At 47.3% G+C, this 26004-nt stretch overlaps 1 protein-coding gene across 6 annotated transcripts; it reads left to right on the forward strand.

Annotated features, from left to right (window-relative positions):
* The first annotated feature begins 4336 nt into the window (after positions 1-4336).
* LOC131420600 (ral-GDS-related protein-like) lies at positions 4337-24219 on the forward strand. Of its 6 annotated transcripts, none has more exons than XM_058566786.1 (6): positions 7146-7293; positions 10633-10955; positions 12301-12400; positions 12901-12970; positions 14484-14560; positions 24108-24219. In XM_058566786.1, the coding sequence occupies exons 1-4, from the start codon at positions 7251-7253 to the stop codon at positions 12948-12950; spliced, it is 516 nt and encodes a 171-aa protein (XP_058422769.1). In that variant the 5' UTR covers positions 7146-7250; the 3' UTR covers positions 12951-12970; positions 14484-14560; positions 24108-24219. The 6 variants fall into 6 exon arrangements, with proteins under 6 accessions (XP_058422771.1, XP_058422772.1, XP_058422769.1 ...); XM_058566787.1 differs by lacking the exon at positions 24108-24219 and adding an exon at positions 15644-15887; XM_058566788.1 differs by lacking the exons at positions 7146-7293; positions 12301-12400; positions 12901-12970; positions 14484-14560; positions 24108-24219 and adding exons at positions 4337-4414; positions 11713-12033.
* The last annotated feature ends 1785 nt before the right edge of the window (positions 24220-26004 follow it).

Below are 26004 nucleotides of genomic sequence, written 5' to 3' on the forward strand. Positions count from 1 at the left end.
TCATCAAGCACCTGGGTGAGCTGAGGGTCTGGTTTTGTGGGATCCTGCCAGCAGCATGGTTCTGTGAGAGCTGTCTATGGCTGCTGGAACTGGCAGGTGGTGTAGTGAGCCAGGGGCCTGAGTTCCCAGCAGCCCCCGAGGAGCCTGGTGCCACGGAATCTACCTGGGGTTGCTGGAGCCAGCAAGTGCTGGAGTGACCTTGGGTCCTGGGTTTGTGGTAGCCCACTGGGTGCCCTGGTACAGAAGCTGCCTGTGGCTGTGGGTACTGCCTGTGGCTGCCTGGAGTAGGCAGGAACTTGGGTGAGCCAGAGTCTGGATTCACCAGAGCCCACCAGGAGCCTGGTGCCAAGAACACCACTTGGGGTCACAGGAGCCACCTTGGGCTGCTGAAGATAGCAGCCTGTAGGCTGAGATGGGGGCCTGGGTTCCCAGAAGCTGGTGGGAGCCTAGTGTCAAGGATACTGCTTGGGGCCCCCAGAGCTGGCATGCTCCAGGGTGAGCCAGGGGCCTGGATTTGCAGAAGCCTGCAGGGAGCCAGCTAGGTCCACGGGAGTCAGCCTGGCGCTGGGGCAGGCTGGCTCAGGGGTCTATGGTGAAGTCAGGCAGAGTGGAGATGTCTCTTCTTGTTGGGAGGTATTTGATTAATGATTCAGTCTGATTATTTGTTACGGGTCTGTTCAAGAATTCTATTTCTTCATGATTTAGCTTTCATAAGTTGTTTCTAGGAATATATCTATTTTGTCTAGGTTATCCAATTTATGAGTGTACACTAGTTCAGAATAGTCTCTTCTGATCTTTTTATTTCTGAAGCCTCAGTTGTACTGCCTCTTCTTTCATTTCTGATTTAGTTTATTTGAGTCATCTCTCTTTTTTTCTAAATATTTTATCTAAGGTTTTATCAATTTTATTGTTTCAAAAAATCAACTTTTACTTTTATTGATCTTTCATACTCTCATTTTTTTCCACTCTCCTCTTGGTGCCTTCCATCCTTCTGCTCACTTTGGGTTTCAATTTTTCCTTTTCTAATGCTGTGTGTTGTAAGTCAGGTTGTTTCTTTGACATCTTCTCTTATAATGTACAAGTTTATCACTATAAACTTTTCTCTTAGTACTACTTTGGTGCATCCTATAAGTTTTGGTGTGTTTATTGTTTCTTTTTGTATGTCTTGAGATATTTTCTAATTTCCTTTTTGATTTCTTCTTTGATATACTTTTAAGTTTAAGAGTTTTTTGTTGAACTTCCACGTATTATGAATGTTCCCGTTTTCCTTCTGTTATTGACTTCTGGTTTCATGCCATTGTGTTTGGAAAAGATACTTGGTATTATTTCAGTTTTCTTAATCTTTCTTGTTAAGAGTTGTTTTGTGACCTAACACGTGATCTGTTCTTTAAAATAGTCCATATGTTCTTGAGAAGGGTGTGCATTTTGTTGCTGTCCAGTAAAATATTCTGTGTATGTCTCATAGGTCCATTTAGTATTTAATGTTTTCATGTCTGCTATTTCCTGATTTTCTGTCTGGATACTCCATCCATTGTTAAAAGTGAGGTATTGAAGTCTCCTACTATTTGCAACTTATATAACTGAGAAGACTCTAATATTGAGAATATTATAAAGATCTCTTAGAATTCAATTACAAAAGACAAGTCAATGAAAAGGGGTAACCAACTGGGATAGACATGTGTCCAGAAAATACATAGATGGCCAATAAGTACAAGATAGATGCTCAGTATCATTAATAATTAGGAAAATGCAAATTCAAAGCACAGTGTGATACTATTTCATGCTCAAAATGAAGGCTATATTCAACATAATGGAAAATGACAAGTGTTGATAAAGATGTGGAGAAAGGGAAACCTACATACATTACCGGTAGGAAATTAAAATGATGCAGCCACTGGAGAAAACAGCTTGACATTTTTAAAAATCTTAAAGCTAGAATAACCATTGACCTGGACAGGCCCATGGTATATGTCCAAAAGAGCAAACTTGCCCATGGACATTCAAAGCGGCATTGTTCACAATGATCGAAAAGTGGAACAAACCCAAATTTCTATCCAGTTATGACTGCATAAACAAAATGTGGCCTATTCATACTATAGGATATTATAGAGCCATGAAAAGGAATAAGCTACTGCTACATGCTAGGCCATGGATGAACCTAGAAACATGTGTGCTCATTGAAGCCATCCACAAAGGCCACAGATAGCATGAAGCCATTTGAATGAACTGTCCAGAATAGGCAAATCCATAGGAGGAGAAAACAGATGAGTTGTTTCCATGGGCTTGGGTTAGGAGAAAATAGAGTATGAATGAGTATGGGTTTGTTTGGGGGTGTTGAAAATGTTCTAGAATTAGTTAGTGGTGATAACCACATGACTTAATCGTTGTACTAAAAGCCACTGAACTGTATACTTTAAAATGCTTACAACGGAGTATTCTACGCTAAGCAGATTTTCTCCCATAAAAATTTTGAATTTTTTAAATTAATTAGAGCATTGGTTAATTTTAAGTTGGTTGGGGTATTTAATAAGGGTAATTAATAGAGTTATTAGGGGTAGGACAGGTTGTAGCCAAGAGAGTAAACATCTGATGAGGGCTACAGTAACAAATCCTATGATTATACAAGCAACAGTCTAAAATCCAGTCCATTGCCATTGTTCCCAGCTTGGAGAGACCAGCCATGAAAATAGGTCAGTGATCTCGGGGGCCTTGGGTATCTGTTCAAAGATTTGGGTAATATTATGCACTATTTTAACCTCTTGGGCCATCTGGTGGAGGTAGGTTTGAACTTGTGTGTTGACGTACATTAAGCAAGTGGTTCTAGGAAAGGCACGATGCCTTCCTTCCTTGGCCAGTATAGACAGTCTAGGGCCAGGCCATTTTATAAAACCATTTAGGCAAGAGACTCATGAGACTGTTGTACAAGGGCTAGGATAGGTTCCTATGGAGTTGTTGTCCATGTTGTGTTAAGGTTGTCGATACTTCTTGGTTGCCTCAGTTTGCTGATTTTGTGTGGGTAGGGCCACCGCACCTGTGCCCAGTCCAGTCAGTCAGTCCTAGTAGAACTGAACACTCAGTGCTATCGGACTGACAGTGTCTATATGGGTTGGTGGTAGCCAGTCAGGGCAGGAAACTCAGAGGACCTGCGACCTGAGGGAAGCAGGTTGAAAGAGAGACAATGATGCATTGCAGAATACAGCCTGGAGAAAGCTGCTCAGAGGGCTGGGGAAGAGAGACGCTCACTGGCTGAGAGCCTTGTGATATCAGCCCACAGTGAAACCCAAAAGTGGATGCTCCTGGTGTCAAATATTCCTTAGGTGTCTTGGAGGTAAAATCAGTAATTTGCACCCATTCACTGGTTACCTGTGCTATATGATTTCAGGGGGTATGGTTAAAGTGTTTGTGGGCCAAGAGCTGTTTGGGCCTGGGCACAAAATCCCCAAGGTGGCCTCGAAGGCTACCCCAAAATGATCCCTCAAGGAGCAGTTGGGGCAGAAAGTGGGGAGAGCATTTTTAAGGAAGCCTGGGGCCAAGATGGTGTTGTTCGATGGAGTTGGCTACAACTGAGTCTCTCCGCAGGGTAAGCCCTTCAGCTGGGGTACAATAGGTGATTGGAGGCCAAGTGACAGACCCTGTGACTCCTGATTCCCAGTATATGCGCAGCCCTCTCAGCCCATTGGACATAAATGGTGATGGTGTTTCTGAAGCATCTTGCTGGCAGTGTGGAAGCTATATGGGACATGTGGTGGGAGACGTCATGATAGTGTCGGGAGGAGCTGTGTGTGAGATTACGGTGTTGAAAGGGAAGGACTGGAGGCACGTGCAGTGGGTGTGTGACCAACAATGGTCAGTGAAGGGACAGTCAGGGTGAACTGGGGAAATCAGAGACCAGCAGAAGTCACGTGTTTAAACAAGACACCAGGCCCAAATGGAGCCGCTTAGGCTAAGCCCCACGTCAACAAGCTGAGACTTAATTAGACTTTTGGCCCTCCCAGGAATGGAATCTTAAACCAGTCAATGGGGAATCGCCTGATGCGCAGCAGGTAGCTCATCTTCCTGATAGAGCCCTGCCATCCCCTAAAGGAAGGTAACCTTGCAGTAACTAACCATCTTTTTTGTCTAGTGTAACTTCCTTGTTCCTGATCCCTTCTGCCTATAAAAGTCTTTCATTTTGTACAGTTTCTTGGAGCTCCTTTCTCTCTGCTAGACTGGATGCTGCCTGATTCATGAACTGTTGTATAAAGCCAACAAGATGTTTAAAATTTACTCACTATTATTTTGTTTTGTACCAGTTTGGTGGCAGCAGTGGGATCCAAAGGAGACATCTGATGGCTTAAGGGATGAGAAACACAGGCATTGGTACCTGCAAAACCTTTGAGTTCTCCATCCTTTTTGCTGTTTCTGAGGGCCGTGGGTAAGTTCCTCTCGGATCTGAGATCCACTGTCTTTGCGTTGAGCTCCCGATCTAACTGGCTTTCCAGTCCAAGGTCAATGGGTCAGTCTCAATTGACAAGATGCTCTATCAGAGCATCAGTATTAGCCCTTGGCTAGTCCCCTGCGCCAGACAAAGGCTTAGCAGGTCAGCTTGAGTTGGCAGATGATTCTACCAGGATCCTGAATCCCTGGCCCTTGCTTAGTCAACAGTCCCTATTTGTTGGGGTCTGCTGGTTGAGTCTGCAGTCTCCATGTGTTAGGGTCTGCTGGTTCAGTCTGTAGTTTTTGGTAATGGAGAGGAGTGGAAGAAATGTGTGCTCCATGCACACCCAGTCTTTGAAAACTTCCCACGTACATTTTACATACATTTTGCCCTCTGTTGACTGTAGATGGGTTCTAAGGAAATGGTGAAGCACAGTGAAGAGGAATTGTGGATATCTGCATGACTATCTTGAGGAGTGCCGCCCCCTCAACCTGAACAGCCACCCAGCACTACTAGAAATGAAAGACATCCCATCACCATGGATTGGAAGACTCCTTATTGTGACGATGTCAGCATTATCCCAAGAGATCAACAAATCCAGTGCAGTCCTTATCAAAATCCCAAGGACGTTTTGTGCTGAAATAGAAAAAAAAACATCCTAAAATTCTTATGGTATCTCAAGTAAGCCCAGATACCAACAATAATCTTGAAAGGAGATACTAAGTTGGAGGACTGATTCTTCCTTGTTGAAAACTTACTGCAAATCTACAGTACCAAAACAGCATTGAAATGGCGTAAAGACAGCCATATTGACCAATGGAAACAGAATTGAGAGCCCAGAAATTAACCGTCACCGTGTGATCAAATGATGTTTGACAAGGGTGCCAAGATTATTCAATGAGGAAAAGTCTTCTCGACAAGTTGTCTTGGAAAAAGTGGATATCTACTTGCAAAAAATCAACTTGGACCCTTACCTAACACCACATACAAAGCTTAATTCCCAATAAATCAAAGACCTAAATGTAAGAGCTAAAACTATAATACCCTTAGAAGAAAACAGCAGGGCGACAGGAGACAAAGGTTAAATCCTTCTCCCCAATGGGCTGTTGAAAAGGGCTTTTTAAGGGCAAAAGAGTGGGTGCGGGAATGTTGGGGGCAGTCCTAGGCATTTTGCACAAGAAGATTTTCATATTCTGTAATACACCCCACATTCAAAAGGCAGTGTCCTTAACATGATCGGCAGAGGAGTTCTTGGTCTCCCAGGTCATCCTCCAGTCACTTGTGCAGCCACAGTTTGAGTCTTGCCAGCCGTCTTGTGGTTTACTGGCTCAAACCAGTTGAAACTTGCTCAAGGAGCAAAAACGGAGTTTTTGAAAAACAACTCATGGCCCAAGACTAGATCCTTAGTAAATATCATATGGAATGTGGCTTAAGAAAGTAGTCTCCAAGGGACCGTTGATAAAAATCTGGTTGGGGCCCCACTTGATTTTGGGCTTGGTTTTGGCCCTGGCTATGGTATCTGTGCAGGGATGTATGGATATGCAAAATGTGGAATATACATACAACATCATATTATTCATCCTTAACAAAGGAAGGAAATTCTAAGATATGACACACCATGGGTGAAACTTCAGGATATTACTCTAAATGAAATAAGCCAGTCACAAAAATACAACCTTGTGTGATTTCCCTTCTATGAGTTTCCTGAAATCGCCAGATGCATAGAGACAGAAAGTAGAACGGTGTTTGCCAAGATCTGGGAGGAGAAGGAATGGGGGGTATTCATGAATGGGTATAGAGTTTCAGTTTTGCAAGATGAGAAGAGCTCTGAAGATGGATCATAGTGATGATTGCACAGCAATATTAATGTATTCAATACACTTAAAGCGTACTTAATGTATCGATGGGGCCTGATAACTTGTCCTGGCTGAGCACGTGCTTGTGCTATTGCACATCTTACCCCTCACTGTACAGTTGGGAAACTGGCCCAGACCACAGGAGGTAGTCAGAGTCCCGAAGACTAGACAGAGCTCCAGCTTCCTTGGCCAAGGCTCTGCCCCTTCTCTCAGGTTTCCTTTGGTAATGAGAGGTATTAAGATCCTAGGGGGTTGCTGCCCACCCCTGTCCATATGGGGTCATATTCCTCTCCTCATCATCGCATATGCACAGGCACAGCCACTCACACTGATTTCTCATGTGGGGGCCATGGAGGTGCAGTCAAGGAAGAGCCGACACCGGGGAAATGATAAGAGGCAGGAGGGAGAGAGGTTGGCGGCAGCTCTCTCACGGGGCCATAGCATCCGTTCTCCTAGGTATATGCCCAGGGCCCAATAGATGGGCAGAGGAATCCCTATGGTTCCTAAGTTTCTACCTGTTCCAGACCCATCTCTGGCCCAGCTTGGCGAGCACAAGACTGGAGTCCTGCAGTCCACCTCTGTGGGTACCCAGAACTGTGATGAGCACATCCTCCTCTTGTGTAGGCATTGGTAACAGAAGAGAAGATCTCAGTGAGGGTCCTCCTGTATAAAGTGGAGTGCATCCAGCCGGTGATTCCAAGGGTTCCAGTCACTCGCAACGTGTCTGTTGGACTAGGTTCTCTGTTGATGACCTACTATGCTCTGAAACGCTGAGAAAATGCTTTCTACCCACTTGAGATCATTTAGGCTTGGGGGCTTGGGCGGATGAGAAGTTGGGATAAGGAAGAAGATGCCAGAGCATTAGACACCAAGTCTAGAGACGAGAGAGAAGACCAGTCCTTGTTCTCATCTGGAGGTCCAGAGGTCCTCATCTGGCAGCAGGGTCATTGTCCTGGTTGAGGTTGGATGTCTCAGGAATGAAGAAGACACCTGGTGGGGGAAAGCAAGATGGGGGAAAAGGTAGGCTCCCGAGATTCCTCCAACTCCCTCGAAGGTGACAGGTCCTGCTCTTTTACCCCTAGGAGTCTGGGCATCCTCTCTCTTGAGGACAACTGAATAAAGGTTCTTTTCTGTTTGATGGCATTTTGGCAAGGGCTGCAGTGCTAGTGCTTGCCACCAGGGGACGAGCAGCCACTTGTGTTAGTGGTGGCCAGTGAGTTTTTGTTTTTATTTTTTTTCAGCTGTATTGAGATATACTTGATATACAGCACTCTGCAAGTTAACATTGCTGTGTGGTATATTTGAAAGTTGCTAAGAGAGTAGATCCTAAAACTTCTCATTACCAGGAAAAAACCTTTTATTTTTGTTTGGTGATTGACGTTAAATGAACTTATTTTGGTAACAATTACATGGTTATTACATAACATATATTACATATTACATACAAATTACATAATATATATATACATCGAGTCCTGCTGCTGTAAACCTGGAATTTACATGGTGCCCACTGAACTTTACTTGACTCCTGGAGCAGTGAAGAGTCAAGCAGAGGTCTTTCAGGCTGTCCCCTTGCCTCAGAAACAACTTGTACCTCCTATTACTAGTGTTCATATCCACAATCAAAGTTAGTCAGAAGCAGGGGGAGGGGTGCAAGATCTTCCCATGTACTCATTCAGCAGCTGTGCACTGAGGACTCACCCTGTGCCAGGTGCCCTGGTGGGCCAAAGTGCAGGATGAAAATGACCAAGTGGTCCCTGCCTGCCAGGAGCTCACAGTCTAGAGGGGAAATGGACAAAAGCAAAGACATGAGAAAGAAAAGAGCAAGTGCTGTAGAGAAACACAGCAGGAGGCTGTGAGTGAGGGCTGGGCGTCACTGGGTAGGAAGGTCTGAAAGGCCTCACTGGGATGGAATTTGCTGGGACCAGAATGACAAGAGGGAACCAGACCTGCACGACTCTGACAGCAGTGTGTCAGGGAGATGGCACCACTGGTCCTGAGTCTCACAGGCAGAAGTGAGTTTGGCCAGAGGAGGTTAGAAATGTGGCCAGTGCAGCTGGAGGGAGGCTGGGAGGAGAGAACAGGAGCTGGGGTGGAAGGTAGGACCAGGGCCTGGTAGGCTGTGTCAGTTACCTTTCCCTCTCTGACTTCATTGCCCCTAACCTTGCTTTTCAAAACTACAAATGTTGACTATCTCACAATTTGAGTGGATCAGCAATCCGGCATATTTTAGCTGAGTGCCTCTGCCTCAGTGAGTTTAACAGGTTGGTGCTGTGGCCTCAACTGAGGCTCAACTGGGGGAGGACTTGCCCCCAAGTTCACTCTCAGCCTTCAGGGTTCAGTTTGGACTGAGAGCCTGAGTTTCTTTCTGTCTGGTGGCCTGGGCACCCCCGTGCTTCTCTCCTGTATAGGCCTCCACATTGTGCAGCCCCAAACACTGGTATTTGATTCCTCAGTTACAGGGAATCGATAGAGTGTGTGTGAGAGAGAGAGATGGAACATGAAAGAAGGAGTAAGAGGAAGTGAGAGACTTTGTTAGTTAAAATTTAGACTAGACATCCCATCACTTTGGCTGTTATTATGTTCAGAAGCCAGTTACTAACTACTTAGTGGTTCCACGGGGATGGCTATACCATGGGTGGGGCTTACTGGGTACCACTGTAGAGGTTGCCCACTTCATAGGCCAAGATGAGGCACTTGGGTCTCATTCTCCACAAAACAGTAAACAATTGAATGGTTTTATGCCGCAGGATGGCAGTATCTAAATTTCCATTAGCTTCAACCCCCCCATCATGCTAACCTGAATATGAGGCCAGGTTGGAAGCGACTGTTCCAATATCATATTGCTAGAACCCAGGCCTGTTCTGAGTGGTGTTCTGTGCTACATATCACCCCTTCTTATTATTATTCCATCTCTAAGTTTAGGTACATGTGACACTAGCCCACAGGGGTAATAGATATTATGTCATATACACCGGGTAACGTCCCTAGGAAGTAGACTCTAGCTTGATCCTCATGGTGCAGGTTTGGAGACTGGGGAGGACCTGAGTGGCACAAGGACTTTCCCAGGATGCAGAACTGGTAAGAAAAAGAAGGTCTGCATTCATCCCTGTCTCCTCAAAGCTACAACCCAACTTAGGTTTCCAGAGAGCTGTGGCTATGGCTGTGTATGCTCCTTGTGTACAGTTCAGGAGATGATATGGGGGAGGAGGCTGAGCGGCCCGGGCCCAGGGGCAGCTCTGGACAAGTATGATTGAGGGACGGGGCCCAGGTAAAGGAATCTTGAAAAATGATCTACTTCCTTGGTCATAGACCCCGACAGATCTTAGAACTCTGGTAACCAGGCACCCACAGGCCCCCATCCAGCTCACTTGATTGGAGACAGTCAACAGGCAAAAATATTTTGTTGTTGTATCCCAACTTTTGGAGAATCTGGACTCAAAATAAGCCAGAAAGAGAATCTTTTTGGCGTTTCCGACGTTGGCTCAGCCATCATCCCCGATGCCTCTGGGCATCTGGCAGGAGGCAGTGCCGGCCAGGACACAATTGTGATCCCACCTGAGCATCACCACACCCCTTGCCCCTCATCGTGTGTGTGTGTCTGTGTGTCTTTGAAGAGGCGGGAAGGCAGGGCATGAGGGGTAGGTCATTCCTGGGCAGGAGCTGGTGGTTAGGTGTCGGAAGCCTGGTGGGTCTGTCATGTTCATACCCCAGGTCGTGGCTGGCAGCATGAGAATGTGAGCTCCTCCACTCATATGTTACCGAGCCATGGAGGTTTGATCTCCTTCCCTTCCTGACCACAGTTCTTTGCAGGGATGTCCCTCTGTGACTGAACAGAGGAGCAGACTTTCTCTTGGGGGTTGACCCCAGTGGCAGTGTGCAGCCAGCCCCTGATTCCTTCTGGCCCAGCTCCCGGGCAGTCTTTGCAAAACTCCACTCAGGAGGTTGTCGAGAAGATGCCCAATGGTTTCAACTCCAACTCACTAGACAAGGGGCAGGTGCATGAGGCCACAAACACCATCTAGTGCTGCTCTGAGGTGAGAGCAGGAGCAGAGGGTCTCCACACTCAGGACCTTGGGATGATGGGGTTGGACCAGAACTTGGGTGGGACCAGACTGGGGCTGTCCCTTTTTCAAGCTAAAGGGGATGTACATGCAGGTCACCTTGCCTGATTCGGAGGTGAGCTGCCATGACCCTCTTACCCTTGCTCAGTGTGAGCTTCTGGAGGCCACTGAGACAGAGTCAGAGTGTAAAGGGGACCGCAGCCTGGGTGCCCCTGGAAGGGAAGTGGGATCATTTCTGTGTTTAGAAGGACACATGGAAAGTTAGCTATATGGGTGAACCTTTCTCTTTATCCAGCTCCAGCGCCAGCTACAGAGCTCCAGCCAGCAGCAGAAGCAGAGCAGTGGGCAGTGGTGGAGGTAGAGCTGGCTCCAGCTCTGTTGACATCACCCCTTCTAGCGCTGGAGCCAGCGTCCCCTCTATCAGCAGTGTTGGCTCTGGAGCAAGGGCCAACATCGGCTCCAGCAGGAGTGAGAACTGCTGAGCTGGAGTCACCTGGACCATCATTTCTAGTGGGAAGTCCATCTCCACCTGTGCTTGTTAAGCAGCGTGAGAAGAAGCCTAACATCATGGCCTTCCCTCCTAAGCTGGTGGTGGAGCAGTTGACCGTGATGGATGCGGTGAGCAGCTGGGCTCTCAGGGCGGGGTGGGGTAGGCCTTCCCTCTGCCATTATTGCCCTAGACCTGATCTAGACTCCTATGATCTGTACCCAAATCCTGGCTCCACTCCTTACCAACCATACCACCTGGACAACTTTCTGAACACCTAATACATTGCTGTCCACCTGCAGACCGTAGAGGTGGACATTAAGAGGACCTGTTGCAAGGAGTGGCTGTGCCAACTCCATGAGGTAGAAGAGATGGAAAGCTGGGCAGGGCCTGGTCTATCAGTAAGGAGGGGAACTCACTGTGTGCAGCCAGATCCCTGGTGGCCCAACTGTCTGCTCAGGAGGCTCAAGAGACTCAGGACCTGATGCGTACTTCACTACAAGGGAGACAGACAAGGATAGTGGTTGTAGCTGCCATGGGGGAATGTGCATCAGAATGGGGAGTGGGACCAGAGGGGGTATCCCGGTGGTGGAAGATGCCCCCTTGGGATGAGCCGAGTTGAGCCACCGTCTGGAGCTTGGAGTTATCCAGGACAGGGTAGGTGCAAATGACCCTCTCCCTTCCCTGCCAGTTTTGAGTCCTGGGTCATCCTGTGCTGGGTGTCCTCGGTGGACAGGGAAGGAAACCTAGGGATTCTCGTAAGGCTCAGGCCACATCCTGAGCTTCCTGAGCTCCAGCTCTAAACTGTGACCCTATGTGGGACTTTGGGGGCTGTGGGCACAGAACTGGCATGTGGTAGGGCTGGGTGACACTCCCCTTGTTCCCCAGGAGCTTTTCCGGAAGGTGTTGCCCTCTCAGTGCCTGGTCTCCACCTGGGGCAAGAGGAACAAGCCCAGCAATGAGCACCTGGCACCCACTCTCCAGGCCACCCTCGACCACATCAGAAGGGTGGCCAGCCTCGTCATCACCCCCTGCCTCGGGGACCCGTGCATGAGGGTGCCGGACAGGGCTAGGGTGGTGGAGCACTGGATCCAGGTGGCCCAGGTATGCTGTGGGAGGCCTAGTGGAGCCCCTCTCTGGAGCCTTGGGAACTGACTCTCCACCTTTATCAGCTCCCAGGATTGAAGTGTGGTCTAAGCCCCTGCACAGTCTCTAGGCCCTTCCTGCCTGGGGCCCACTGATCTTGACTCCAGGTCCCAGTGGGAGGATTCTCACTTCCTACCTGACTCCTTCCCTGGATTCAGCTAAAATCCTCCTCCCTGTGAGTGTTACTCTTTGGGTCCTAAATGTGCCCTTCTGGGGCTCCCTGAGCATCTGTCTCATCCAGGAGAGGAGATTTAAATAGAAGGGGACCGAAGCTAGAGCAAGCGGAACTGCAGCGCCCCACCTCACAGCTCACTCTCTTCCCTTCCCCAGGAGTGCAAGATCCTGAAGAACTCCTCGCCCTGCACTGTCATCTCTGCTCTGCAGAAAACCTCCACAAACCACCTGAAGAACACACAGCGGAAGTTTCCTTGTGGGTAGTGCCCCTCTCCATAGGAGGACCAGGGTGGATGGGGGATCTCCTGTATGTCTGCCATTGGCCCCTCAGTCAGCTGGGAACTCCTGGAAGGCAGCAAATGCTGGGGACAAGGCCTGGGCCTCGGCAGGCAGTCTCTAAGCCTCCTGGTGTCCTTAGTGCACCAGTTCTGTTTCAGGACTTGGTTTCTCTAAATGTCAGGTACTGGGTTGAGCCACATTAGAGATTTTCAAGTGTTCATAGCTACAGAACTCGACTCCCAGTTGAAACTCAAAGTGGTCAAAAGACAGCTGCTCTGTAGAGCTGGGGAGTGGAGACCCCAATGACCAACAGGAGAGTCCCCTCCCAGTCCCACGAGACCTTAGCGCTCAGTGGATCCCAGTGAGAACGCTCTTCCAGGGAGGTTGAATCTCTCGGGTTGTCAAAGAAAAGGGATTTGCACTCAGACCCCTCACATTATCCCTAAATTTATCTTTCCCTCTTTCCCCTCCCCTCAGGGAGATCCCTGAAAAACTTAAGAAGCGCTATAGCCAAGACAAGTCCTTGAGCAGAGAACTGATGACCAAGGTAAAGTGGAGCCTAGGGGACTGGAAAGAGAGGAGGAGTAGGGGGAGAGGGACTGAGCATGCTGTGGTTTTGATAGTTTCTGACTTGAACTTTCTCTGAGACATTCCCGTCTATCTTGTCCAAGTTAACAAGCAGAGGGATCTGTTTGGCCCATGGGCCTGTGGGGTGCTGTTTTTGCACAGGAGGCCCTGGTCACGGGACACAGTGGTGTTAGCTGGGCTGTTCCAGAATATGTTGCCGAGCTGTTGCCATCAGCAGGTCTCTGGCTTCCATGCACGTCAATCTTGATGGATGTAGCTTCTTCCAGGCTGTTGGGTGGTTGGGGGGGGTTAGCCCTCAGCCTTCCTGAGGACAGGAAGCCAGGCCCCAGCAGCTCCTTCTGTCTTCACCATATCTCCAGGGGTGGGTACCCTGCCTGCCCCAGGGACGGGCACAGCAGGGGATTCCCCTGGCCCAAGTGGACAAACAGGCTGCTCATCCTTGGGTCTGAACGGCTGGACCAGAGACAGATGTGTGTGCATTCTGGGACTCCCCACTGGACCCCTAGAGCAGTCACTCAAGTCAACCACAGGAGTCTCACCTGAGTGCCTGGTTGGCAATAACATAGGCCCTAGGTGGCTTATGAGTAGCGTCTAGGCAACTGATGTATTCTTAGTGGATCCTGCTGAAAGGACGTTAAGAGCTTCATGTAAACGAGGGAGCAAAGCGTCCTGTCACCTCCTTACTTGTGGATCAGAGGTGACACCTTGCGAGTCCAGTTCCCGAGTGGATAAAGAAAGAGTTCAGTGCAGGGGAATATCCTGAGGGGTTCTTTGGCGAGGAGAAGCCTTTGGCATGGCCTCTGTCCCAGCCTGGGGGCCAGACACTCCACGGGACTAGGCAGGAGCCACTCAACCAGACTCCAAAAACGCCCCATCCTCTCCATCCATGGCTCGGCCCAGGACCCATATTTGAGAGCTCAGGGGAAAGGACACTTGTCAGTGGTGAGGATGGGGGTTAGGTGAGGATGTTGGAGCAAGGCCTGTGGCTGGTAGGGGCAAGTGGCCTCTTCTCTGTGGGCCCCTGAGCAACTCACTGCCCCTGTTTGGGCCTCTGTCTCCTCATCAGGGAAATGGAGGGTCATCATGTGGTGCAGGCCTCACAGGGTGGTAATGAGGTAAGAGGGAGGAAAGGAATGTGGGAGCTTTCTGCCTGCTCCACCTGGAGGGGTGAGGGTGAGAAAAATGGTGACAGTCATGTGACATTGTGTCCTCAGGAGAACTGTGAGGTAGCTGGAGTTCTCACACATTCCAGATGAGGAGACAGGCTCGGGGAGGCCAGACCACAAGCCCAAGCTCACACCCAGAGTAAGAGTTGGAGCTGGGCTTGTTCTGGAATCACAAGACTTTGGAGGGTGGAGTGGCATTGGTACCAGTTGACTCGAATCAGATGTCCAGGGTCAGAGGCCAGTGGTGCTGGAGAGAAATGGGGCAAGGGGAGTATGGCCCGCTGACACTGTCCTCGACTCTGACAGGAGCGGCCCTCCACGTTTGCCTCCAGGAGAGCAACCCCCAGAGAGTGCAGGAGAAGCAGCAGCAGCAGCAGCAGCAGGTGAGTGTGCCTGTGGGGGAGGGGCTCTGCTCTCCCAGCTGGAGGCCTCAAATCAAGAGAGCGGGACCCTTCCTCTTGGTGCTACAGTGCCTGAATCCCCCAGTAGAAGTGACCAGAAGGAGGGCCTGGAAGAGCTGGTGCAGGATGGGTTTGTTGTGGGGAGGGCCAGGGACCACATACCCTGTGATTTGCCAGAAGCCGGCCCTGGGAGGTGAGGAGGAGGAGTGTGGTGTTCTTGGGGTGTGAAGGGAGGAAGAATTGAGGGGAGGCTGTTAAGGGTCCTAGGCTGCTCCTCGTGGGATCCCTGGTGTGGGCCAGGAGGCTGAAGGTGAGGATTTTTCAGGGGAGGGTCTGCAGGGAGCTGACTTGAGAGCAAGGGCTCATCCCACGTGTACCCCGGTGTCACAGGGTGACGTCCCCTATCTTGGCACATTCCTTGGTGACCTGTTGATGCTGCGTCTGGCGATGGGTGATTATCTCCAGGTGGGTGAACCTGAGGACCAGGCAGGGGACTAGGTTCCTGAGTCTTGGGATGCGGGATACCCCGCACTGAGCTCTGAGCTCTCAGCACTTGGCACATCTCCTCTCATGAGAGCCTCGCAGCTGCCCCTGGGAGCTGGGGCATCAGGCCCATCTTAGGGATGAGTGAACAGAGGCTCCGCCTGAGACACCCATTCTGGTTACTCAGGCTGGGGAAGCTCAGAGCTGCCTGATGGCACAGCTGCGTGAGGTTTTATCTGAGCTGGACTCATCTTCTCCCTCCCATGCTGCCCATGGAAGGTGAGAGAAGTCGGGCCCCTCCAAGTCAGACAGCACATAAGTGGCTGAGCAGTCCCCTCTGCCTGAGGCCTCAGCCTCAAAGTCTGTCATCAGAGAGGTCTGTGCTGCCAAGTCCCTCAGCCTCATCCCCATGTCCTCCTTCTCTGGAGCCCAGAGCCCGGCCTAGGTCCAAGTCCTCTTTTCTCTGCATGCCCCACCCCCTCTGGGGACCTGGCAGTAGTGCAACATGAGAAGGGGTGGGCATAGGGGGCTAGTCAGGCTTAGGGGGCTCTGTCTGATGGACTCTGGCTCTCTGCCTTCCAGGGGAATGAGATCAACCTTGAGAAAAGTACTGAGGTGAGCGGCTGTGGCTCTCCCTGCAGGGGAGGGGAAGGAGGTGGAAATCAGAGACCTTCTGGGCAGAACAGTCCCTGGCTCCACCCCCTGTATCTTACATTGAGTGGAAGAGTTTGATAACAGAGAAGTGGGAGACCCATCCAATTGGCGGGTGGGTTGAGGGGAGGATGGCCTCAAGGAAAACTTCCTGGAGGAGGGGCTGATTATTCCCCTTCTGAGAACAAGTAGAGCCTGGGTGGAACTGGAGGGAAGTAGGGTTTCCAGGACTGGTCCCCTGCCCCACTCCTCACCCCCCACAAGGCCCCTGCAGCATCCCCCACACAGTCCCTGTCTCCATCCTCTCCTTCCCTCTGGTCCCAGGAACACCGAGTCATGAGGGAGATCCTGCTGCTCCAGGTGGCTGCAAAGAATTACAACCAGAGCCCGAGGACCGATTTGGGGCCTGGTTCCAGGACATGGAGTTGCTCAACGAGAATGATAGGTGAGGGTGGGCAGGAGTTGTGTGAGGGCAGGGGTGGATTCTCCCTGTTGGCCAGTCTAGAGAGCCTGTCTCAGTGGCCCCCCAGTCAGCCCTAGGCCTTATTGCGTGGTGACCTGTGGGACATCCAGAATCCAGCTGCTGGGCAGTCAGTGGGGAGACACCAGAGGTGTGGATCCTGGTAGGCTCACAAATGCCTCTCTGTCCTGTAGCTACAGCCTGTCCTGCCAGCTAGGGCCCCAGGCCTAGTTGGCCAGCAGAATACTCAAGGCCAAGAAGAACCGGCTGTCATCAAGGTCAGGGGTGAGTGAGTGTCTGGGCCGGGGTGACTGACTCCTAGGGGTTCAGTAAGGCTTTCAGGCTAAACATGGCCTTGGGGAGTCGGACAGCTGGCACTGGGATCTCAGCTCCACTACTGAGCAGTCCTGTGACTGGGGTGACTCTCTTCAGCTTCCTGAGACTCCGTTTCCTCCTCTGTGAAATAGGTGTTACTAAATGATCACTCTCGTGGCAGGGACGAATGGGGTACTGGTGGCTGACAGCACTGAGCACAGGGTCTGGAGCACCCAGTGCAGTGGGGACAAGGTGCGGGGCCATGATTCTGAGGGAGGACCCCCAAGATAACCTGACTCTTCTACTCAGACCCCAGGCCCCAACACCGAGCCCCATACCAGTGGCCGATCACAGCCCCATCCTCAGCAGTGGGGACACAGCTGGGAGGCTTGCGATGCACAGGCCCAGCTCCTCACACATGACAGGAAGGGGAGTATTGTAAGCTGATTCCTGGGGCCCCCTGGAGTCCAAGAGAGAGGGGATGACCCCACCCCAGCTCCCTGACATCTCTACCCCAGCACCTATTCACCCATTGGGGAGGGACAGTAGTTATTTGTTGTAAATAATAAATGCCATATTTGAATATTATATTCAAGTCCTGTTCCCTTTACAGCCTGGGAGTTGTGGTGTGGTTCTGTCGCTTTCTGTAGGCATGTGAGAGAGACACAGAATCTCACATTTCTCCTTGAATCAAGAACTCTTCTGGGTCATCAGCTTATTGTATGTGGGAGAAGGGAGAAGGGCCAGCCCCTTCCCTGACTAGTTGGGACACACCCAAGTCCCCCTAACTCAGAGGACAAGTTCATTTCAGTATCATTCATTTCCTCCAGGAGCAGACACGACTCCATGCCCATTCTCTTGGGATTTAAAGGTTGAAGGTACTTTCACAGGCAGAGCAACAACCACTGAATTGTGGGTGTGTTTAAAACAGCACTACCCAGGATCATGTCATGCCACAGGCAGGGGCTGCCATTCTACGTTCTGGAGGAACAGGGACTGTATCCTACTTCTCTTGTTGAGGTTTCTTCTGACCAAATTTTAGGAACTTGTAGTTTTCTAGTTCAATCTCTGGAATTGCATCAGCTGTACCTGAGGAAAACAATGTAAAATGATCAAAACGTGCACGTGGAGAAGACAAGGCCCAAGGAAGGTCATTTACAAATGGACTAAAGGCAGGCAAGATTTTCCCTCCTGAGGCCCCTCTAGGGGCTCCATGTTCACCCCGACCTAGATTTGAATCCTGCTGGGATCCTTGTCCAGGACTCTGAAGTCCTTTTCCTGCTTGTTTTGTATCCAAGGGGAAAGTTTTGTGACGCAGCTTTAAGGCTACAGCTGGGCCTCGTTCCATAAACATGACTGCTCCCTGTGGACTAGGATTTCCAGCACCCCTGCCTTCCTTATGCAATTCCCTTTAGGGCAGAAATTCCCTAGAAGGCCCCCAGCCTCCTCCCTGGCTTGGCCTGATGGATCCCGGGTGAGCTCTGCTTTCCCAGGATAAGGGACCATAATCCTGGCCAGTGAGTGACTCTACACTGTCTCTTGCTGTCCAGGGTGACTTCTAAGCCCGTGTCATTCTGAGGTCCATGGTCTTGGACCATCCTCCAGTTTACATGCTCAGTGTTGGTGTTACCAACTCGTCCAAATGGGGCAATTTGGCCCAAAACTTTAAAGTGTGTCACCCCTGGGTGGTTGTGTTTTTTTCCCCAGTCTTGTGCTATGGTTACATTACAACCACTTGCTGGGGTGTGAACCCTGTTTGGAGCTTTGAAAGATGAGGCATGACAGGGGTGTGGGGGTGTCCAGCAGGGAATGCCACGGAAATGATGATCCATGGACGTGCATGAACACAGCCTTACCAATTAAAATACTGAAATGCTTCCCATCTGGTTGTGAACAGAAACTGCTCTGAGCTCACACCAAGAACCCTCCCCATGACTAGAAGATTTCAAAGGGTTACTAAGTCGCATTTTGAACCTCATCCCTCCAGAACACCCTGTAAGACAAGCGCCAGAGGAATTGCTTGACACTTGTGAGTTATCCCCTCCTTTCTGATGGCTGCAAGTGTCACCCAGACACACAAGCTGGACTCTGCCAAGGAAGCCTTCTCAGGACAGCCAGAAGCTGTCGCTGGTTCCCAGCATCCCAAGCCCTTCCTGACATGGCAGAGCCACCCAGGAAAGTGATTTGGCAATGGAAAGAATGGGAAGGCCGTACTTTCCCTCCAAAGAGAAAGAGAAGTGCCAACAGCAAAAGCTTGATCCCTCAAATAGACAATTAAATCCCAACAAGCAGTGGGTTCTTGTCAGATTACTGATGCCGAAAAGGCCTCTTTTGATAATAGCATGATCCCCCAACTGCCATGTTCATCTACATGAATCAAATTTCCAACACATATGGATCTAAAATCTGAGGGAAATCTGGTATTTCCTTAGATGCAACTCTGAATTAGCATGCAACAAATAACATAAAAGTGGAGACTTAGAAGTAAATATCTAATTTGAGAACATAGACATCAAAGTGCTTTTGAAATAATATTTTGGAATCTATTGGAATATTACACAAAAAGAATAATCCACTTTAAGTAGATTTTACTGTGACTGTGAGGGGAAAAACTGAATCATCCCGTGAAGTTTATAACTCGCTGCTGACTTGAAAGTAGAAATAAATAATGTATGTAGTAAAAGAAAATGAGAGAACAGCATGAAAAAGGAAGATCTTTCTCTCCTCACCTGAAACTCAACCTCTCACCTCAGAAAGAAACCGCTGTCTATATTTTCTATGTCACGCAGCAGAGTTTAACAAAAGAAACGTATTGGTATGTTTTAAAGTTTCAAGAGCTTAAAGCAAGGAAACATTAGGGACGCTGCCAAGAGACTTCACTGAGGTGTCTGCTCCATTTCATCTGCTGTCAGGACGTCCTTCTTGGCCCCTCACTTTCTCTGCCTCGCTAGCAAGTCTGTCCGCCATCAGAGCTATCACCAGTCTCTCTTCTGTGCTCTTCACTGCCCTTTCCTCCTTCCTGATACCTTCCTCAGTCACCAGAAATTGTTGGCAGTGGAGCTGTGGAATGCCCAGAGCAGCTCCTGGAGTCATCCCTGCCAAATCTGAAGACTGGCAGGAGTGGGCATGGGACCTGGAGTGCAGACCGCCTGCGAGCACACCTGGCAGGGATTCACCTGTGTGACTAGGTGCAAGTTTTTGCAACGCTTTGGCAAGATTGAAAGGACTTACTAGTTGTCCTGCACTGCTGCAGGCCTGGAGTCCTTGTGGTCTCTCAGGCCAGCAGACCTGGTGGGGCTGGTCCAAGGTGTCCTCCCAGAGACCCGTCATTGCCAAGATGGGATGGGATTCTAGTAACCTGCCTCTTGAATATGTCACTGGACATCCTCAAAGGGATGAAGATGCTTAAACCAGGCTTTGGTTTGGACTGGTTCCCACAGTCACACTGCTTCCTCTGTGAAGACGTGACTATTATCCATCTTTTCCTCTTGCCCTATAAAAATAAATCATGAAATTGAGTCAAATGATAAAGGAAGCCTGCCTTTTTAGGACAATTATCCTGGCTGTTTTGTACTTCCACCCTCCCTCTATCCTCTGGAGATAGATCTGACCTGCGTCCTGGGACATCATCAGATTTGCATCAAGAACAGAAAGCTCAAGGTCAAAACTCAAGGCTACTCCAGATCATTTCTCCTCCCCCATCCTGTTAACACCCCTCCCTGTTTGAGTGTGATTCTATTCTCTTCTTGTCCTTGTCACTCTCAACCGCACAAGTCCTGACAATCCCTCTCAGGACTGTCGGTCCCCAGTCTTTTACTAAATCCCAAATCCTACCATTTCTGTGTTTTCTGACTACTCATTTGCTTAATCCATTGACCACTTGGTGTTCATAGCTCCTTTAGAAGTTAAATCAATAGTGACATTATCAACCAGCCCCTGTTAGTGACTTACTCCCATATCTCAGATGTTCACATAACCCAAATGGTGATATTCAAAAGTAAATAATTCAGGAAACATTCACCCACACAAATTCCTGATCTCTAATATTTTTATTCAAACACTTATACAGTAGATACCTGTCTTTCAAGTTCAGAAGTAATGCCAGATCACCGATCCTCACCTTAATTTCCTCCTACACCTATCAATCCTGGATTCCATGGACTATGATCTCAATAATTTCCTTGGAATAATAAAAAATTCTCTACCACTCATTTATGTTGTAAACCTCCAAACCAAGATGATCCTAATTATCTGCCATGCCATAGCTACTGCTGGTCTTATAACAAGCTCAAGAAAAATCACGAAACATGATCTTTTGGTACCACTGTAAATACAAAACCATCTGCATCAACTGGGAAGCACCCATAATGCCTGAAAATTTTGTTCTCTTTCTTTGTGTTTGCTCAATAACAAAAAGACAAATCAATTTAAAAAATGGGCAAGGGACCAGAATAGATTTTTTCCAATGAGGACATACTAGTGGCCAAGAGGTGTATGAAAAGGTGTTTGGCATCACTAATCAGGGAATGCAAATCAAAACCACAATGAGCTATCACTTCACACCTGTTAAGATGGCGATTATCAAAAAACTGAAGATGGCAAATGTTGCTGAGGATGTGGAGAAAAGGAACCCTTGTGGGAATGTAAACTAGTACAGCCATTATGGAAAACAGTATGGAGCTTCCTCCAAAAGTTAAAACTTGCATGTGATTCAGCAATGCCATTTCTGGTATATACCAACAGGAATTGAAATCAGGGTCTCAAAGACATACCTGCACTCTAATGTTCATTGAAGCTAATTCACAATAACCAAGATACAGAACTAACCTAAATATCACTGATGGATGAAGCATAAAGAAATGGAATATTAGTCAACCTTGAAAAAAGAAGGAATTCCTGCCATTTTTGACAACATGGATGGACCTAGAAGACATGATGTTAAGTGAAATAAGGCAGACAGAGAAAGACAAATACTCACTTATATGTGGAATCTAAAATAGTCAAACTCATAGAAGCAGAGGTTAGAATGGTGCTTACCAGGGGCTGGGGGGATGGAGAAATGAATAGCTGATGGTCAAATGATACAAAATTTCAGTTATCAAGATAAATAAGTCCTGGAGATGTAGGACAAGCATAGTGCCTACAGCTGACAAGACTGTATTGCATACGTCACATTTGCTAATAGAGTAGACATTAAGAGTTCTTACCACAGAATAATAGTAATAAAGGTGGTGAGAGAAAACTTTGGGAGGTGATGTATATGTTTTTGGCCTTGATGGTGGTGACAGTCTCAAGGGTGTATGCTTATGTCCAAATTCATCAAGCTGTATATGGAAAAGTATGATATAATCGTTGATTCTTCTGCATCTTGAAATACACCTTGTCCTCATCACAAGATAAAAAAATTTGTAACTATGTATGGGGACGGATGTTAACTGGACTTATCGTGGTGATCATTTCAACATATATACAAACATTGAATCATTATGGTGTACCGCTGAAACTAATATAATGTTGTATGTCAACTTTACCTCAATAAAAAAAGTATAACAGAGAAAACCATTTGAATATTGTAAATGGGTTCAGTGAATCCCTGAAACTGCCCCATTCCCATATGAGAGTTACAGGAAGCAGAGAGGATGAAGTAAGATGGAAGAAAGTTGTACAAAACAGTATTCAAATTAAAATCATTTAAGTTGCTATCAGCTCCTTGTGGCAAAGTTTTGTGAGCACTTATCTTTCACATTTTTCCTGGAAAAGCATACTTTCAGATCCAACCCATAATAGTTTCATCATTTGCTCTAATAAGACAATTTCAACTTAATAAATAAAACCAAAAGCATCCCTATGTATGAATAAAGTTAGTGAACTTTACAGAGAAAAGAGCATATTTGCACAATCTCAATAAAGGAAAGAGAAGAACTGTATGATGATCGATTCTCATTCAAGCTTATCTTTGAAAGCCAGTAAAACCAGGTTATCTTTTCAAGGATGTGTGTAGAGCTGTCAGCCTTGGAAGTCAGAAATAGCGATCTCCTCTGGTGCAAAGGGCAGGCTTGCTTACTGCCTAGTAAAATAAAAATAACACCCCTCCCTGGGGCAAATGTCAGCAGACTTCCCGCCCATTATCAAAGATTTGAGTTCCTTAAGCTCTGAGTTCTTACAACCCTCTGCATGTCACCTGGCCCACTGTGTATCACCCTGTAGGAAGTGGGATTTAGTGACATGGTGCAAATGCTGATACTCTGGCCACCGCCATTGCTGTGTTATTAAGTCCTTTGTCTCTGACCCACGGGTCTCATGTTTTTTGACAACATCTATAAGACTATGGTAGGCTGACTTATTAGCTTGCAGATAAGGTAAAATATCAGACCTTTCATAGTTCCTCACAAGCCCTTTAAGTAACTAGTAGTCTTAGGAACAGAAAGCTAACCTGAAGAATATGCATGGATGGTCTTCATAGAAAACTTCATGTAAACAAAACTTTAATAATTCTCTCTGACCTCTTTTATTTCTACCCCAAGTATAAGGAGAGGCACCAAGCTATTACAGACCTAGGGCTTGTGCAAGCCACCTGGAGACCTAGTGACCAGAAACTTCCCATGGAGAGAAAAGACAGATGGACATATTTCCAAAATGGACTCATATGCCTACCGATCATCCAAAAGACAGTACATTATCTTAATGTATGATGATTTGATTTATTAAAATCTTGTGATGGGCCAAAGATACACTTCTAAGAGGAGCGAGGCACATGGCAGTTGTAAGCAGATTAACACGTTTGGTGAATATCAAACTCTAAACTAAACAGTGTTCTAAACAATTATAAGGTACAACAAATTTAATTAGGTCAATTAAATGATAATTAATGGTATGCCTGATTATTACTCTGCAATAATGAACAAGAAACTCATGTAAATAACTATAATTGGTCTTACTTTAAAATATGATAGTCAAGACTGTTTGAGATAAGCTGGAGGGAAGGAAAGGGAGAAATAGATAGCTGCTCTGAAGCCACACCCAAGGCAGCTGGATCTACGTGTTACCCAGGAGATCGAGGCAGATGGCTGTGTGCCTAGATCCTCCTTGAACTGTGGTTCTCAGGGATGTCACGGGGCTGAAGCAGCTTCCTGAATCGTGTTTACATGTCTATGTGTATAATACCCCTGACCATGCGGATGAACCACCATTCAATCATCCCTTACACCCCTCTAATTAACAATTAGGTTTCAAAATCATTGTATCATTACATGATCATTTATTCCTCAAACTTGTAGGATACCGAGCTAAAAGAAAATCAAATTTAAATGGCTGCTTTTCTTTGAATGACCAAGATTTTCTTTCACACTTGGAATCCGGATTAGAGGATAAATCCATCAAGTCAATGGAAACAACTTAAGAAATGGACAGAGGGATATTTCATTCCTATATACACAGTTTCCACTGTGGCAAAAACAGTTACATTTTAAAAAATTAAAATTTTTTGAAATTTTATAGATATTAAAGACTTTGTTTTGCTTATATTCCCTTTGGGTTACCAAATCAAACTCACTCTTTAATGGGCATTTCTAGCATTGAGTGTTAATAACAGCAGCTTTTTAAAATTCTTATTTTTCCCAGGTCAAAGACCAAGGGCAGAGGTCATCAAGAGGTCAAGTCTAATCTACCTACGGATGTGGCAGGCTTAACTATGGATGTTCAAGCCAAACATTGCCAGCAGAAACACATCTCTTTACCCATAGGTGAGTTTTTACTAGTAATCACAGAGACTTAAGAATATCAAAGGAAATTCTGTTTGTTTGTCTTTTTTTTGTGAGGGGGACCTGCCCTGGGCTAACATCCAGTGTCAATCCCCACCTTTTTTACTGAGGAAGACCGGCTCTGGGCTAACATCCGTGCCCATACTCCTCTACTTTATACGGGACGCTGCCACAGCATGGCTTAACAAGCAGTGCATCGGTGTGTGCCTGGGACGCGAACCGGCAAACCCTGTGCCGCCGCAGTGGAGTGCGCGCACTTAACCGCTTGCACCACCGGGCAGGCACTCAAAGGAAATTCTTTATTAAGAACCAAAGTTATAGATTCCTATCTTGGGTTCATTACTTTGAATTTTTGACCCAAATCATATATATCGATTGGACCATGTTCATTTCTATGATCTTTGGACCATTCAGCCTACAGCTGAAGAGAAACAGATACGACACCAATATCTTATCCTCTCTGAAGTCCAACGGAGAGCCCCTGGAGTCAGACGTTTTAAAGACAAGAAAAAGTCATCCTTCTGAACAGAGAGAGTTGAGGGTATTCAAACATTCAACTTTAAATTGTTAACATGACTCGTTAGAATGTGATGGAGCAAGCATAATACCTTCTAAGTTTCAAGATTTTTCTCCAGAATACTGAGATGGATGACCTTGAAGGCCAGTTTCCCCATAAATGTCTTTATTCAGTGATAAAATTAATTTCCCTATAAAATAATTCCCATAAAAATATATCATAATCTCTCACTAAAAGGAAACAAAGCAAATTGAGCAGTTGAATAGCAGTGTAATAAATTCCATACAAGGATCTTACTGCAACGTTATGTATAATAGTGAAACTGGATGTAATCCCATTTCTATCAAAGAAGAAGTAAACAGATTATGGTATTCCTGTTCTTTGGAATACCTCTAAAACATCTAAAATGGTAAGTTAGAATGATGTGCACTGATAAGGGGAGACGTCTATGATATATGGTTTGGGAAACAGCAAATTGCAAAACGATGTAGTTATGTAATTTATGTTAAAAAACTTTATGTGTATTTATAAATTCATAGGAAATGTCCAGAAGAATAAACCCCACCCTGTTAACAACAGTCCCCTCTGAGTAGGGAAGTGAGTTTTCAGGGAAGGGGATGCAAGGGGAGGGTTTCACTTTATACAGATCTGTGTAATTTCACATTTTTAACAGTATGTATTTGTTTCATAATTAGAAAAATGAGTGATGTGACCATTTGGTGCAGGCCAACCGTATTATGTTCACCAGTCTCTGTACTGTATGTTACTGCACAGCACAGACTGTAGGAGAAAGCCCAGAGGAGCAATGAAGACAAAGAAGACACGACACCTGCAAAAAGTCAGTGCAGTATTTCTACGTTACAAACTTTCCAGGTGAGTGATGGTCAGTATCTACTGCTCCAGCTCTCGCAATAAACCTAGAACGATCCCAGGGTAAGCAAGAGGACCAAGCCCCACTAGTCCACTCCCTGCCAGAGATCTGTTTGTGCAGGGTGACTGCCATCAAGCAGATAATGGACTCAGGATGGGGCGTGTGCCTTTGGTGAGGCTGGCAGAGCGGCACAAGTGGAACACCAGCCAAGTGCACACACCTGAGAGGCGGAGTTCCAGGTGGAGACTCAAAATGTACCAAGAAATTTTGCGAAGTGAAGGAAGTTACTCGACCTATCTGAGCCTCAGTGGTTCCCCCCTGAAAATGGGGATCACAGGCCTACTTCACAGAGCTGTTGGGGAAGATACA

This window comes from Diceros bicornis, chromosome 23, assembly GCF_020826845.1.
Source record: "Diceros bicornis minor isolate mBicDic1 chromosome 23, mDicBic1.mat.cur, whole genome shotgun sequence".
In the NCBI taxonomy this organism is placed as follows: domain Eukaryota; kingdom Metazoa; phylum Chordata; class Mammalia; order Perissodactyla; family Rhinocerotidae; genus Diceros; species Diceros bicornis.